This window comes from Cynocephalus volans, chromosome 10, assembly GCF_027409185.1.
Source record: "Cynocephalus volans isolate mCynVol1 chromosome 10, mCynVol1.pri, whole genome shotgun sequence".
NCBI classification, from domain to species: Eukaryota; Metazoa; Chordata; class Mammalia; order Dermoptera; family Cynocephalidae; genus Cynocephalus; species Cynocephalus volans.
In genome coordinates, this window is record NC_084469.1 from 28,409,275 (window position 1) to 28,424,974 (window position 15,700).

At 51.5% G+C, this 15,700-nt stretch overlaps 1 protein-coding gene across 1 annotated transcript in view; it reads left to right on the forward strand.

The window, feature by feature from the left end:
• Positions 1-7,749: 7,749 nt before the first annotated feature.
• The window catches only part of RPH3AL (rabphilin 3A like (without C2 domains)), a 93,409-nt gene continuing 85,458 nt past the window's right edge, over positions 7,750-15,700 (forward strand). Inside the window, 3 exon segments of the mRNA XM_063111355.1 lie at positions 7,750-7,826; positions 12,397-12,540; positions 15,172-15,301. Of these exon segments, the coding sequence (XP_062967425.1) occupies positions 7,750-7,826; positions 12,397-12,540; positions 15,172-15,301 (351 nt within the window).

Here is a 15,700-nt window from a genome sequence, read left to right on the forward strand (position 1 = left end):
TTACACGGTGTCTTTGAGGCCTCGGGAAGCACTGGCTTGGTGGCAAGTATTCTTTTATCTTTGTCTGGCTTTTTCTCCTTTAAACCCCTCTCTCCTCCCCTGCTGCTCAGCCTGTGCACAGCCAGCTGTCTTGGGATGTCAGGCTCAGCAGTAGCGAACGTGCATCCATGCTTCCCTCCTGCGCCGGGGCAGACTTGACTAAGGGAGCAGCATCTAGCCTCCGACCCCTTTCCAGCGCAGCTCTCTGGGCACCCACTCAGATTTGGCACTTGGGATGAAGCTTTTTCCCAGCCCTGCAGAGGCTCTGGGCCCTCCCCAGACCTCCCAGCCCCCTCCACAGGGCCCTCCTCTGGCCAGTGGGTGGGGAGGGGAGTGGGCTTTGCATGCCTCGTGTGTCTCCTGTTTGCCTCCCTCATCTGGTCTTTGGGCTTTTCCACCACAAGTGGAAAATAAAACTCTGAACAGTTCTGGGAGGGGGTTTGGCTGGATATTGAGGTCAGGGTTGGGATTTTAATTGCCAGATGCCATTTGTATCAGTTATGTATTGCCATTGATAATGCTGCATAACGACCATGCCCAAACTCGCTCCTGTGTCTACAGGCTGGCCACTCTTGGCTGGGCCATGCATTTCATTCTGAGCGGCAGGATTCAGCAGCCCAGAGAAAACCGCTGCATCTTGTGTGCAGGATGTACTTGAGCTCCCTCTACGTGGCTGTTAGGAACCTGTGTCCTGCACTTGCCTTTCCATGTGGCTGTCCCCTCCTGGACACATGGTTTCCTTCAGCCTGTCCACTCACCTGCCTCTTTCCTGCTCTCCTTCCTATGACATTTCTTCCATTCTCACCTTAGAGATGGGCTGTCCTGGGCACCCACACCCTCGTGCCTGGGCTTCCTTTATCATAAGGCTCGGGGGTCACAGTGTGGCTGTGGTCTTGGGAATGAATGTGTTTCTCTGGGGGGTCTCTTGTGGGGTCACACTTGTGACTCCCTCTAGGTGGACCCCTCCCTGGCCAAACAAATTGGCTGGTTTCAGGAGTGCAGGTCCATGGCCTGCTGTCCCTTCTGGTCGGATCCTGGGGCTCAATGAAATGCATTTGTGCCACACCCTGGGAAGTCTATGGGCTCAGTTGTATCCATGAAAGTGTTTCTGAAATAAGGTCAAGGAGGCGAAAATGACAGGGTCTAAAGATGGGAGAGAGAACTGCACCAGGGAAGAGGCACTGCCCTCGCTGTTGTAGTGGCCTTTGTCCCCATCCTGGCCCCAGTAGATAGCAGAGACTCTGTGGCTTGTGTCATGCTTATCTAAGGGCAGATTGCTTTGCCCACCAGATATCTTTTCCAAAGTCTGGTACGTGTTAGGGACAGCTGCAGGAGGCTAATGTTTTTCACACACTGTTATAGCTACTCTAAGTTCTGATAGGCTGGGGGTCAAACAGCAGTTTTCCTGGAGTAATAACTGTTTTGTGGCTCTGCAGCATTCACAGGAGCGTGATCTGGTCACATCCTCATGTGACCCTGTGACAGGGTGGAGGCCTTGTGCCTCTGGACAGGTGTGCCGTGGCCACTTGGTCACTTGGGCTCTAACAGCTTCTGAGCCCACGATGTCTGCACAGGAGGTGGGAGCCTTCTTTTAAGCAGATGTAAATGTTTGCTAAAAAAAAACCTTTTGTTTTTTTAGCGATTCTAATCATTATTGAAACCAGCTAATTGGTGTCATACAGACAGGTTCTTCCATCTGTGAGTTCTGAGTTTGAAAATAGAAAATCCGCATTAGGCCAACAGGACACAGCAGCCTCCATCGGGACATTTTGTGGTGGACAGTTCTAGATGCCATTTGCAGAGAGTGGGCACTCAGCCAGCAACTGCAGCTTTGAGCGGCTGTGAACGTTACTGTAGAAAAGTTGTCTCAAAAATACATTACAATAAAATGCACTCCCTTTCCCTTCTGCAAATGTATTCTAAGGAAGTTGTCAGAAATGGGCACAAAGATTTATCTCCCAGGATGTCCATTTTAGTGTTCAATAGAGCAAAACTGGAAATAATCTATGTGCCCCCAAACAGGAAAATAAATGGTAAAATATATTACATCCAGAATACTAAGTCTCAAAGTCATATTTTTGAAGAATTTTAGTAATGTGGGAAATTACAACATGGTAAGAAAACAGAGTGAGTAAACACGTATATGTAATAAGAACCCAATTTTATTTAAAATCCATGCATATATACCTACGAGAAATTGAAAGGCATTACATTAAGATGTTAAGAGTCATTAGGGTGGGGGTACATGATGAGAGCATTTAGGGTGTTTTTCTCTATAACATAATATCCTACGGTGCCCGGGAGACGACCACATGAGGTCACGTAACGACCTGCTCAGTGGAGCTGAGTCCGCTGTAACTGCAGGGTTCGCCTGCAGTGACAAACACCCAGGGCGATGGGCTTTTGACTTTAGAGAGAGAACCGGATTCCTTCTAAGAATGTGTTTGTTTTTACAGATCTGTCTCAGAAAGTTGCTTGGGGCTTATGAACCTCCATCCACTAGAAATTTGCTGAGGAAATCATCCTCAGGATGATGTGGGGACTCCTGTTCCCCGTCTCCACAGAGGGTCCCCCAGCCCCTCGCTGCAGGGTTTTAGAAAGAGCTCCTGAGCGTCTGCCCACTAGGCTGGCTGGCTGCGGGGTCCAGCTTTCCTGCAGAGGCCTTGGGGGTGCACTGGCCCCTCAGAGGGGAGTTGGCTCAGCTGTGAGACGAGCCACTGTGCAGCTGGCTACCCTTTGGGGATCTTGAGGAACAAACTGCCCGTGAATCAACAAGTTGTGGATCATGGCCCGAGCCCTGCTCTGTCTGAGCTCCTCTGGTTTGTTTTCTGAGTTCCTCCTTGTCTGGGAAGGGCCATCTCTGTGATGAGATGCAGCTCAATTCAACAGATATTCATGGAGCACCTGCTTTGCAGCAGGCCCTGCACTGGGTGCTGGGGGTGGAGAGAGCCGGAAGATGTGGGGCCCCCCAGGAACCCACAGTCTAGTGGGGAAGAAGAGATGGGAACCTCACGTCAGTAGAACAAGGACCCTCCCCTGTGACGGGTCTACCTTCCCCAGCAGCAGCCTTGACCTGTGTTCATTGAACATGCACGTGCACACATGCACACATGCACACACACGCACACGACCCTCTCTTCCAGCCTCTCTCCTGTCATAGTGGGAGGACCTCAGAGACAGCCCCGGCCCTGTGTGCCTGACCCGTGTTCCACCTAGCCCTCTGTCCACAAAACCCCTGCCTGTGCTCCCCTCTGGGCCAGTTCCATCCTTCCCTCCTGAATTTGTGGGTTCACCTTCCCTGCTTTTGCACTCCCCTCTGTAAGCCCATTTTGTTCTCTCATCAGTTAATTTTTGTCCGTGACGAATTGCCATTTATCAATACAAGGGCACCATCCATATTTATTGCACATAGCACTGCACTTTGGAAATTTTAAGGACCCGGCTCTTAAGAGAGTATGGGTGGGACTCTCTCCCTCTGCCACTTGAGACTCCCCCTCTTAAGGAGGAGCAAAGTCCGGGGTGGGGGTCTTGGGTGGTGGTGAGCACACAGTTGGGCAGAGAAGCCCACTGGTAAAGGAGGTGTGGGGGCTAGGGACGGGGGTCAGCTGGTGAGGCCCTCGTCTGCCACCAAGCCAGGGAGCTGGCAGTCAGGTCAGACTGAAGCGGTTTGGAGAACCTAAGCTGGCTCCGTTGGCAGTTTCCTAAAATGTGCCTCCTCGAGTGGCCCTTCCTTGCCCACCATCTGTCCTGAGGTTGCTTTGTATGGCTGAAGGAGAGCAGTGCCTTCTGAGGTGCCAGCGGCAGCCCTGGGTGGGCATAGTGGTCCCGGGGCCAGAGCCTGAATTCTCCTGGGTTCTCACTTCTGACCTTCACTCAGAGCCACCTGTGTGGACATGCTGAGCTGCGAACTTGCCATCAGTGATGACCCCGCTCAGCCAGTGCCCACAGCCCCAGACCTTGGAGATGACATCCTTCCATCTCCCTGACCTCTCTGTAGCATTGGGCTCCAGGAGCTTTTCTTCCCTGAAGCTCCCAGGAGTGAGAGGGGCAGGGGTCGTGGGAATGCAGTTGTTTGTCCTCCTTCTCCCTGTGGACCGGCCTGGGCCAGGTGCTCCATCCCCACCTGCCAGATTGGAACAGCCACCAGCTGCCACCATGGGACCGTTCTCCAGTCCCCAGCCTGCCGCCCTTGCCTCCTTTGTGCAACCCGGCAGGTCAGAATCAGGTGTTGGGATTGCACAGGGCAGTCACTGCAGCCTGTCTCAGCTCCCTCGGGTACCACTGAAGAAACTGAGGCCCAGGGAGGACAACTAACTTGTTCCTGGACTTCTAGTAAGTTGCATAAAAGCCAGAGTTTCATCGTCTTTTCTTTCCACCTTCTCACCGCCACAAAACATTTCCCTCCATAATTACTGCAGAAGACCATGCAGCTGACTATGCTGAACTACTGACCCTCAGTATCACCCCCGAATGAACCTCTAGGGAATGATCTTCTTTGTCCCGTTTGGGTCATGTACTAGTGGGACCAAAATTGGGGGGCCACTGGCAAGGGACCCGCCAAACTGACATTTATCTGTCCTCTGACCCAACTGGGGTCTTTTTTTTTTTTTTTTTTTTTTTAACTTTAGCCAAAACAACTCATCAATCTGCGGCCACCCACAGGCTATCCTGTCTGTTCTCCCTAAATCGAATCATTATATTTTCTGCTCCACACTTCTCGGCCCAGCAGTGGCAGGATGGGCAGGGGCCCAAGCTGGGGCACCCCCTGCAGGCCAAGGCAGGAGCAGCAGCTCCTGTGAGGCCAATCCCTGGACCCACGGTTTACCCAGGCAGGGCACAGCCTCTCCTGGTCAGGGAGACCCTATACTTCCATTTCTTGAAGCTCCCAGAATATTTAATAAAGAAAAAAAATAAACAGGGCTCCTGAGTTGTAGTATGTTTTAATGTTTACTTTGAACAGAGTAATGCTTTTCACACCCACACAGAGCAGTGTGACTTTGCTATTCACAAGATAAGAGAAATTTAAAAAAAAAAAAAAAACAAAGCACAGTGCACTAAAGGCTAGAAATGGGTTTAAGTTTATTGGTGAACGTGTTATTTTTTACCCCATCTGTGTTTTCCTGAATTGTGTGTTAGCCTCATTTGGGAGAAGGTCAAGAATTTAAATCTGAGGACGCCCTCCTTGGTGACTTTCCCCAGTTCTGGGCCTGGCCATGGGGTCTCCACACCTGGCTCTTTGGGGTCTGGGGTTACCTAGGTCTCTTTCCAGGTCCAATCTGGCAGAGGAGGTGCCTGGTTGTGCTCGGAGGGACAGAGAGAGAGACCAGTGTGGTTAAGATCACGGGCTGGGTCCCTGTGTGGGTCGGTTTGCTACAGTCTGCACACTGCCCCCTGCTGGTCATCGCGGAAATGGTTGAAGCTGCTCTGGAAGAGCAGATCTCAAAGCCTGATCTAGGGATCTCTGGGGGTCCCCACCACCTTTCAGGGGGTCCACTAGGTCAAAGTTATTTCCACAATAATAGTAATAAGACTCGTGGTCTCATTCTCTCACAAATGTACAGAAAATGAAAAGTTCACTGATATGGTTTCAGATAATACGTTGGAACTAATCTTTAAGGAAGCTACTGTCTCTTGAGTTTTGGTGCAGATTCAAAGAAAAATATCCACAATTATCTGAAAAGGTTATTAAAATGCTATTCCCTTTTCCAACTATCCTGCTTATCTGTGAGACTCTGAATGTCCTTCATGGACTTTAAAAAAAAAGTGTTGCAAAAATTGAATGAAAAGTCAGACGTGAACATTCATCTCTGTCTTCTGTTAAGCCAAACATTAAATTGATTGAGTTTAAAAATGTAAAACAATGCCATTCATCTGACTAATTGCTTTTGTTATGAAAATATAGTTTTTTCCATAAAATACGTAAATTTTGTGAACATCTAATGGGTTTATTATTTTGAATGAATTAACAAAATTTTTAATTTCTCCATTTTAATTTCAAGTACAATAAATATTAATAGGTATAGCCCATGTATTTGGGGGTTCTCATTAATTTTTTTGTAACAGCTTAATGAGTTGAATTCACACACCATAAAATTCATACTTTAAAAGGGTACAATTCAGTGGTTTTAGTATATTCACAAAATTATGCAACCATCACCTCTGTCTGATTCCAGAGCGTTTTCAAAACCCCGAAACAAACTCATTAGCAGTCATTCCCCATTTCTCCTCCCTTTTCTAGCCGCTGACAACCACTAATCTACTCTACTTGTATAGCCTTTCCAGATAACTGTGGATATTTTTCTTTGATACTGCACCAAAACTCAACACATGGTAGTTTCTGTCTATAGATTTGCTTATTCTGGACATTTCATATAAATGGAATCATGAAATATGTTGTCTTTTGCAACTGGCCTCTTTCTCTTAATGTTTTCAAGGCTCATCCATGTTATAGCAGGTGTCAGTCCTTCATTCCTTTTTATGGCCAAATAATATTCCATTGTATGGATATAATACATTTATCTATTAATCAGTTGATGGATATTTTTGCTGTTTCTACTTTTTAGCTTTTATGAGCAATTCTACTATGAACACTTGTGTACAAGTTTTTGCATGGACATGTGTTTTTCAGTACTCTTGGGTTTTTCCCTAGGAGTAGAGTTTCTGGATCATATGGTAGTCTGTGTTTAACATTTTGAGGAAATGTCAAATGAGTTTTCAACTTTGGCATTTTTTAAGAGTGTCAGGGTGAACCATTGGTCTAGATGGGATTAGACTAGAGGACTGGGGATAACTCAGTACCGCCCCTCATCCTTGCTGTAGGATTGAGATACCCTGAAACTCATCTCCCTCTCCCACACCAACACACACACACACACACACACACACACACACACACACACACACACACACACACACACACACCCTTCAGAATGCACGTGCAGTATCCTCATAATAGATAATCAAAGAGTTGGTCTGGTCCTTGGTAGAAGGAGGAAGCCAGCTTAGCTAGACTGCTCATGTTAAACCTTCTGGAAGGTCTGGAGCAGGGTTGCCTCTTTACAGGATTCCTGGGGGCGCTGTTCTCATTGCAGTTCCTGTGGGTTGTGCTCCTTGGAATTGTGCTGGGTGACAGTCCTGGCTGCCACTGCCGCTTCCTGCCCTCCTCTCTGCAGAGCACTGTGATCATAGCCTGGATGTCTTGGGGAGCAGAGCCTGTGTGCCTGGGGCCGCCACTCCAGGTCACCCATATTTGGGAGCAGTGCAGGGTTTGCCCAGGCCCCTCCTGCGAGTGACACCCTCAGTACAGCAGGGGCTGGACTAGGAAGGGGCAGGGAGGGCATGCCCATCAGGGCTTGCCAGCTGAGTTGAAAATGACTGAGGTGTGCCTCTTCTCTCCCTTCTGATTCTAACCCTTTGATGTCCTGCCAGTCATGGGCACTCTTGTCACCTAGTCACCCCTCCCGGAATGATGAGCCTTTTGAAAAGGAGCTTTGAAGGAGCTGTGTTTTGCTGGAGGAGTGATTCAAATGGTGAGATTCCAGGCATCAGAAGGGGATGACGTGTGGAGATAGCTTTCAAGTGACAAGTGTCTGATGCCTGGTTTCAGAGAGACCCTGTCTGCCTTCTGCACCCCAGCCATTGACACACTGTTTTCTTTTTCCTTCTTCTCATCCCAGATGTGACTCCCGCCTGTGGCTGGTGCTCTGAGCCATGGCCGACACCATCTTCGGCAGCGGGAACGATCAGTGGGTTTGCCCCAATGATCGGCAGCTTGCCCTGCGAGCCAAGTGAGTACCTCGGGAACTGCCAGGCCTCGCCTTCCCCCCGCTTCCCTGCTTGCTTTGGCAGGAAAGAGAAGTTGGGAGAAAAGAGCATGTCAAATGCACACCACGCTCCAGTCCCTGAGCCGGGCACTTAACAGCCATTCTCTCCTTTAACCACCATACAGCATTTATCCCCATTTCTCAGATGAGGAAGGTGAGGCTGAGCTGCTTACTCACGTCACTTAACTTGTGAGTGGTGGGGCTGGGACCCGCACCGGGGTCCGTCTGACTCCCAAGCTGCATTTTTTCTATCACAGCAGGCTGCAGGGAACCAGATCACCCCTCTTCTCCTCTGTCATTGAGCCTTAAGTCCACGAGCTCCTTGAGGCAGGGAGCCTTTGGTCTCTGGGTGCTCACTTCACAGCCGAGTACCTGGCACTGTCAGGACAGAGCAAAGGTTTGTTGAATGGATGAAGTGCTGGCCCTTGGACTGAAAACACAGCCAGCCTGTTTGCCCAGGTCTCTTCCACATTCTCGTCAGGGTCTCTCTAGTTTCCTAGTTCTGGTCTGTCCACTTGGGAGTTGTAGTTTTCCTCAGCCTGGTGACCCTTCAGCTCCGGGTAGGTCAAGCCATCTCCACTGTATCTAGAAATGGCAGGGGGTCCTCAGATGCCTCTTCTGCCTTCCAGTCCCTCCCCACCCCTCTGACAGGTTAGGCTCCCTGGCATCTGATAAATCCAAGAAAGCCCCTTCAACTGTCAAACCATGCCATTTACAGTAGGAGCCAGCATTTCCTGTATGGGACCAAGTTTAGGAAATTTGCAATTAGATGTTGTGGGTCTGCAGGGGGACAGAGCTGAAACATCAAAGGGAGATAGTAAAATTAATCCAAAACACCCAGGAGAAGTGGAATCACGCATGATTTGCAGAGATCTTTGTCCCATAGTTAATTTGTCCCCTTCCCCCAGATGGCTTAGCTCCCGCCAGCTCCCCCCACTGGCCCCTGCAGGGATGAAAGTGGTCCCTCTCTCTCTCTGTCTCCTCTGACATCAAGCAGATGATGTGTCCTACCCAGCAGGGTACAAGTGCTGGGGAGAGCTCAGCCACCTGTGCTCTTGGACAAGGCCCGGTGTGACCCCTCCTACCCCTCCAGTGTTCCCTTCAGTTCTCCCTGACCCCTGCTGTCTCTCAGCAGCAGCCAAAAGCTGTAGCACCTTTTAGAAGAGCGAATGCTTTTATCTCCTCCCCCAGGGCATGCTGCCTTGTAATGCCTGGTGAAGACGCCATAAAGGAAAGTAGTGCGAACCTTGGCCGCAGAGCCTGGAGCTGTGGCCCATGGGACACTCTGGAAAGCCTGGGGAAATGACCTTCCCAGCTCCAGCTCAGGGCTTCTCTCCAGTCCTCTAGCTGCCATCAAATATTTCCTAAGCCCCTACTACGTGCCAGGCACTGGTTGCAAGGCAGCGGCCAAGATCAACCCGGTCCCTTGTCTTAAATCACAGAAAGGGAGGAGTGAGCATTATATGAATAATTACCCATGTGCAGCTGCTTTGACGGTGACATCAGGCAGTGGGGGCATGGGGGATGCCAACTTAGTCTGGGGATCGGGATAGGCTTCCATGAGAGTGCGATGCTTACATTGAGACCCAGAGGAGGGGCAAATGTTAGACAAAAATATGGGGAAAGAGCCTCCAGGCAGAAGCAACGGCATGCACTGGGGTAGAAGGAACGCGCAGGCGGAGGTCCTGACGGGAGGCCAGTGTGGCCTGAGTGCAGAGAACAAGGTGGTGACTGGTGTGAGAGGAAGACGGAGAGGTGGGCCGGGGCCAGATGAGGCAGGGCCTGGTCCTCCAGAGACTCACATCCTGGAGGGGGAAGTAGAGGGTCCCACGTTGCCTTGAAATAATGTTTAAGCCCAGTGATGGACACATGCCCGGCCTTATGGGAACTCTGAGGATGGGCTCTTAACCTGTTTTGGAGAGGATCAAGGAAAAGCCTCCTGGTGAAGGTCGTGTCTAAACAAAATCTTAAAAAGGAATAGGAGCGAGTAGGTGGAAAGGGGGCTTAGGGGGAGGGACAGGCACCCCAGGTGGAGGGCACAGTGTGAGCAAAGGCCTGGAGACAGCACGCAGCCTGTGACACAAGGGAACTGAGAGCAGTTGGTGAGACCAGGTGAGATGAAGGTGAGGGCCCCATACTGGGGTGCACACAGATGGGTGCAGTGTCTCCTGGGTGCTGGGTGCCGCTAAGGGTTCTTCCCAGGGCTTGCAGCCCCGTCTACATCTGGCAGCCTTGAGTCTGCCTCCTTTGGCTGTGTGGAGGGGACACCGCAGGGGGGGACATGCTAAGTGACAGCCATGGCTGTAAGTGGGAGTTGGGGCCGGACCCAGACAGTGGGTCAGATAAGAGGGAAATTGCTGGGACTTGGTGGGTGATCAGATGGAGGCGGGAAAGTTGGTGTGGAGGATGCCCTGGGGGAACCTGGAATACTCCCAGTCCTGGCTTCGGCAGCTGCTGGACATGAGCTCCCCAGGCCAGGGTTCTGGCCTCTGGGTCAGCAGCAAAGCCGGCCCCTGGAGGCCGGCCAACCCCTGATTACCTTCAGAAGGCCGTCTAGCCACGCTCCATGCCTTGTTTTCTCAACTGAAAAATGGGGAGGGCTGCCTTGCAGGGTGACATTGTGGGTCCAGTGAGAGGATGTCTGTGGTGCCCTGGGCTGGTGCTAGGCCCAGAGCGAGCTCAGTGGGAGTCGTGCCCATTATGGTGGGTGGCAGTGCTGGTGCATGTGCCCTCCCTTCTCTGTGTTCCTGGGGCCTTCCTTTTTCCCATTCGCTGGGGGGGAGGGGTGGGGATGGGGAAGGGGATTCCCTGAGCATGGGGGCCCTGGTTCCCAATTCCCCTCCCCTGACCCAAGGGGCCACACAAAGTGTGCCTTGGCCAATCACCGGCAACTTGAGTCTCTGAAATGCTCAGGTGGAGCAAACAGGAGGGTGGGGCGGGGGTGTTGCTTTTCAGCCTGAACCCCCAGGTCTGTCCAGCTCACAGAGGAAATACAGGCAGCCCAGGCAGAGGCTGCCACTCTGAGGACCGGACTCCCTTCCCTCTCCTCCAGCCCTGCCCCCCGGCCCCACTTTTTGCCTTCCTTAGCCTCATGAGGATTAGTTGAAAAAGTATTAGTCTAGGGTGATGCATTTTTTTTTAATTGGAGAAATAGCAATCTAGAGATTTGGCCCCCGACATAGAACATGTTACCTTATGCCTCCACACCTTTGCTGCGTGGTTTCCTCTGCCTGAACCCACATCCCTTCGTCCCTTGGGGAGGCACCTATCTATCCTGCCAACCTTGCACAAATACTGCCTCTCTGGTAAAGCCGGTCCTGGCAGCCCTGCCCATGATAATTATAGCAATCATCATTAACTACCACCTATTAGGCAATGAGGCATTTTCTATATGCAAAGCACTTGACATTCCCTGCCTCTTTCAACTTTGTGGCATCCCTTAATGAGACGGATCAGAAAATGGAGATCTGAGATCTCATAACTGGGAAAGGACGGAGCCATGAAGATACAACCATCCAGCAGACTCCAGAGTCTGGGTCCTTCACCTTAACCAGCGGCCACACTTGCAGAGAGAGGATGTGCTTTTTACTCCCCAGGCTTATCCTGTGTCGGCCATGCAAGATCTGTTAGCTGCAACAGCCCGGACAAGGCAGTGACGTGTGATCACCGGTATCAGTCTGTGTGTCAGGGAACCCCCAGGAAAGTGTCCACATCCCTCATCCTCCTGCCCTGGGTCCTGCTTCAAGGACTCTTGTGGAATTGATTTGGCATCTGTCTCCCCACCGTATTGTAGGTTCCTCAAGGCAGTGTCTACCTTGTTCATCTCTGTATTCAAAGCACTTGGCACAGAATGTCTCCGAGAAGCTGGGACCCAGGGCAGGAGCGTAGGGCTTGGTCTGCTGCTGCCACTCGCTCCCTATCCAGAAAAATAGAAAAGGTCTGAGTTCTTCCCCTGAGCCCCCGGTCACAGCCTCAAGAGGTGTCCCTCCTGCAGCCAATTGGAGCAGAGACAGCTGACCTCACCGTCCTGCCTGCCCTCCATGTCTCCTCTTGTGTAACTTTACTTCCCCTCCTGCCATGGAACCTGTTGGTTTTCAAAATGCCATGTGAATCTCCTTATATCCTCAAGTTTTTTTGTTTTTTTTTTTAAACCTAATTACAATTTTTTCCTGTCCTGTGGTACCTCCATCTCGCTTTCTGGAACTCAGGTCTAAGTTTTCATTCTTGCTAATCTTCTGTGCTCCTCCCTTTGAAACCTCATGTGCTATGACATTGTCCTCACCCACTTTCAGTGGTAGGATCCCATGATCTTGCCTCCTGGGTGCCAGGATGGTGCTGCTGTCTCTGCCGAAGCCCTGCAGCTGACAGATGGCAGAACTGGCACTTGGAGCAGTGTCTGCCTTGTTGTCCACCCCTTTGCCCCAGTCACAGCACCTGAGCTGGTCCCCAGACTGTTCTAGAGGTCTTTGTGGACACGGTGGGGGGTGCTGGTTTTCACTGAGGAGGCCTCCACGCCTTCTTGTTCTTTCCTGAGGCTGCAGACAGGCTGGTCCGTGCACACCTACCAGACAGAGAAGCAGAGGCGAAGCCAGTGCCTCAGCCCAGCAGAGGTGGAGGCCATCCTGCAGGTCATCCAGAGGGCCGAGCGACTCGACATCATGGAGCAGCAGAGGATTGGGTGAGGGCTGGGCCTGGGCTGGGCAGGAGCGAGCTCAGGAGGAAAGCAAGGGCATGTCATGCCAGCCCAGCTGGTGGCACTCTGGGTCTTAGATTTGCCTTTCACCTCTGGGAATGGGTCAGGAGGTCCCCAGCTTCTCTGCCTGAATGCCCCTGGGGTATGGGCACGCACCCAACCTGTCAAAACCTCAACATACCCCTCTGTAAGATGGGGATGGCAGCCGATGTGTGGGCCCCGGGCTGGGGGGTGTGAGTGAGCAGGGTGGACCGCATTAGGGGCTGTTGGGCTCTGCACACCTACAGGTCAGTTTGGTTCAGCCCAGGCAGGGATTCAAGTGAAGCTGTGCTGGGAACCGCCCGTCTAGCAGGACTCACTTTCCAGCTCATTCTGGGCCCTTCTCCTGGCCTCCAGTGTCCAGAACTGACCACTGCCCAGTCTTCCAATGTTTTTATTGTGTCTTTTTGCTTGTTTAATCATAAAAGCAATTCATATCTCCTAGAAATTCTGAAAAACACAGAAAAGCACAAGTAGGAAAACCCAAATGCAGTCCATTGCATTGGGCAGGAATTAATTTGATTTTAGTCTCCTTGTTTGTTTTTTGTTTATCCCTTTCTATTAATTATATGACCATTTTTTAAGAATCAGACATTGTAGAAATATACAGGCTTAGAAAGTGAAAGTACCACTATAAAGGTCACTGCTCTTCTGACAGTTTGCTGTATGTGCCTCGGTAATAAGGACATATTAGTATCATTTTAGTACAAAAAGGGTTTATATCAGACTAGTTGTATTTTTGCTTTTTTTTTTTCCATCTAGCCTGGCAGGGCCCCACCCTCTCAGATCTACACCCTGAGTGCCCTGCCAGGCCCTCTGCTGAGCTCTAGGGCTTGTGACTGGCCTCCCAGCACTAGTGTCCCTCCAGCTCTGCCAGGAGCTTGTGCAGAGAGCAGGTGGAGGGTGTTTCATGGTGGGCCCCCCTGTGCTGTGGAAGCATTGGCGGGCCCCTCAGCCACAGGGACTGCTGTCCTTGCCTTCCCTGTGCCACCCGAGGGAATCTCTCCACTGCTGGCCCTGGCTGTGAGTGCTGGGCTTGGCAGGGGCCAGAACGACCCAGAAGGCAGTGCCTCAGGTTCGTCGTTCGCATGGAGGAGGGGTGTCCTGTGTGTTTATGTGAGGCATGGAGATGTGGGGTTGTGCAGACAGAGGGTCCCCAAGAGCAAGTGGGTCATGCTGGGGCTGGAGCAGGGTTTGCCCCCAGACTCTACAGGCTCCTGGGTGAGGGACGGTGAATCCCTGTGGCAGCCAGAAGTGCTCGCTGGAGGGCATGTGGGTAGAAGCCGCCTCACTGCCCAGGCTGCCGTCCGTCATCACCCCAGGGGAAAGAATCGGGGGGAGAGTGTGATGACCAGGGGAGCCTGAGCCAGACAGGCCTGGGGGAGGACCCTGGCTCCACCTCTTGGGAGTGACTTCACATCTCTGAGCCTCAGTCTTCTCATCTTTAAAATGGGAAAAATAGCATCCTCCTCATCGGAGGATTGTGACAATTAGAGGAGAGAATGTGCCCGTACTTTGTCCTTCATTCACTCCAGAGTTTTCACCAAGAGTCCATTGGGTACTGGAAATTTAGTGGCCAGGAAGACACAACCATTTCAGGGAGGTTGTAGTGTTTCATCACCAGTTGTTGTGGGACAGGTTACCGTGTGCTGTGGCCACGGGACCCGAGGAGAGGCCCCGTCCCAGGCTCAGCAGGTCCAGGGAAGGCTCCTGGGTCCTCGACATTGAAAGGTTTCAACGAGGGGCTGTTTTTTCTCTCCTCCTCCAGCTTCTCCATTTGCACAGTTGCTTGAACCAAAAGCCTCTACGTCATCCTGGATCTTTCTGTCACCTGCCCCCAACCTCCAGTCCACCGCCGCTGCCTCTGAAATGCAGCCCGTCCCCTTATCCCGGCTTTCCACAGAAGCGGGAGTGAGCTTTAAAAATATCATTCGGATCGAATCACTCCCCTACTTAACACTCTTCAGTGGCTTCACATCAATCTTAGAAAAAATCCAGACTCCATCTTGTGACCTACAAAGCCCACGTAATCTGGCCCTGCTTGCTGCTCCAGCTCATTTCCTCCCAGTCTCCCTCTGGCCTTCGTCCTTCCAGCCCTGAGCTTGCTGCTGCCCCTGAGCCTGGAATGCTTCCCCCAGCTCTTGTCATTCCTCAGCCCTCTGTTCGGATGTTCCCAGAGCCTTCACCGGTCACCATCTAACATGCCTCGTCCCCTCAATAGTCCTCCCCCACTATTATCATTTCGTGGTGATTCTTCCTAACTGAAATCAGTTGACTTGTTTACTCGTTTACGACTCTCTCCCTTATTGAACATAAGCTCCGCGAGATCAGGGACCATGCCTGTCTCTGGTCACATCATAGGTTCTGGCACCTCATGGGTGCTCAGTTAATAGTTGGTGAGTGAATGATTAGGAGTTGCCAAGGGGAGGGGTGGGGAAGGAAACAATACCCTAGGTGAGAGAACAGCACACGCGGCATGGTGTAGTACTGGGGCCCCTTAGCCGTCATGCCCAGGTAGAAGAGGTTGGGTTGGAGACAGGGGGCACATCCCCTCTGACACTATGTCCTGGGCTGCAGGCGGCTGATGGAGCGGCTGGAGACCATGAGGCGGAACGTGATGGGAAACGGCTTCTCCCAGTGTCTGCTCTGTGGGGAGGTGCTGGGCTTCCTGGGCAGCTCATCGGTGTTCTGCAAAGACTGCAGGAAGGTAAGGCCCGGCTTCAGCCCTCAGTTCTCCAGGCTTCCAGGCTGGACCAGCTCTGTTGATCTGTGGCTTTGCATCCTGACTCCCAGGAGAGAGAGAGACAGAGACAGAGGAGGGAGAGAGAGAGAGAGAGAGAGAGAGAGAGAGAGAGAGAGAGAGAGAGAGAGAGAGAGAGAGAGAGAGAGAGAGAGAGAGAGTGTGTGTGTGTGTGTGTGTGTGTGTGTTCACATGCCTGAAAATCAGATGGCCTGGCTTCTAGGGCCAGCTCTGGGAAGGGGATCTTTGGGTCTCACAGCCTGGGTATGAATCTAGCCCTTCCGCTAGTAATAACATATCCCTGAGAGAGCTGTGAGGATTAAGTATTATTAAATGCAAAACTCTTGAAACCTCACCTGGCACGTA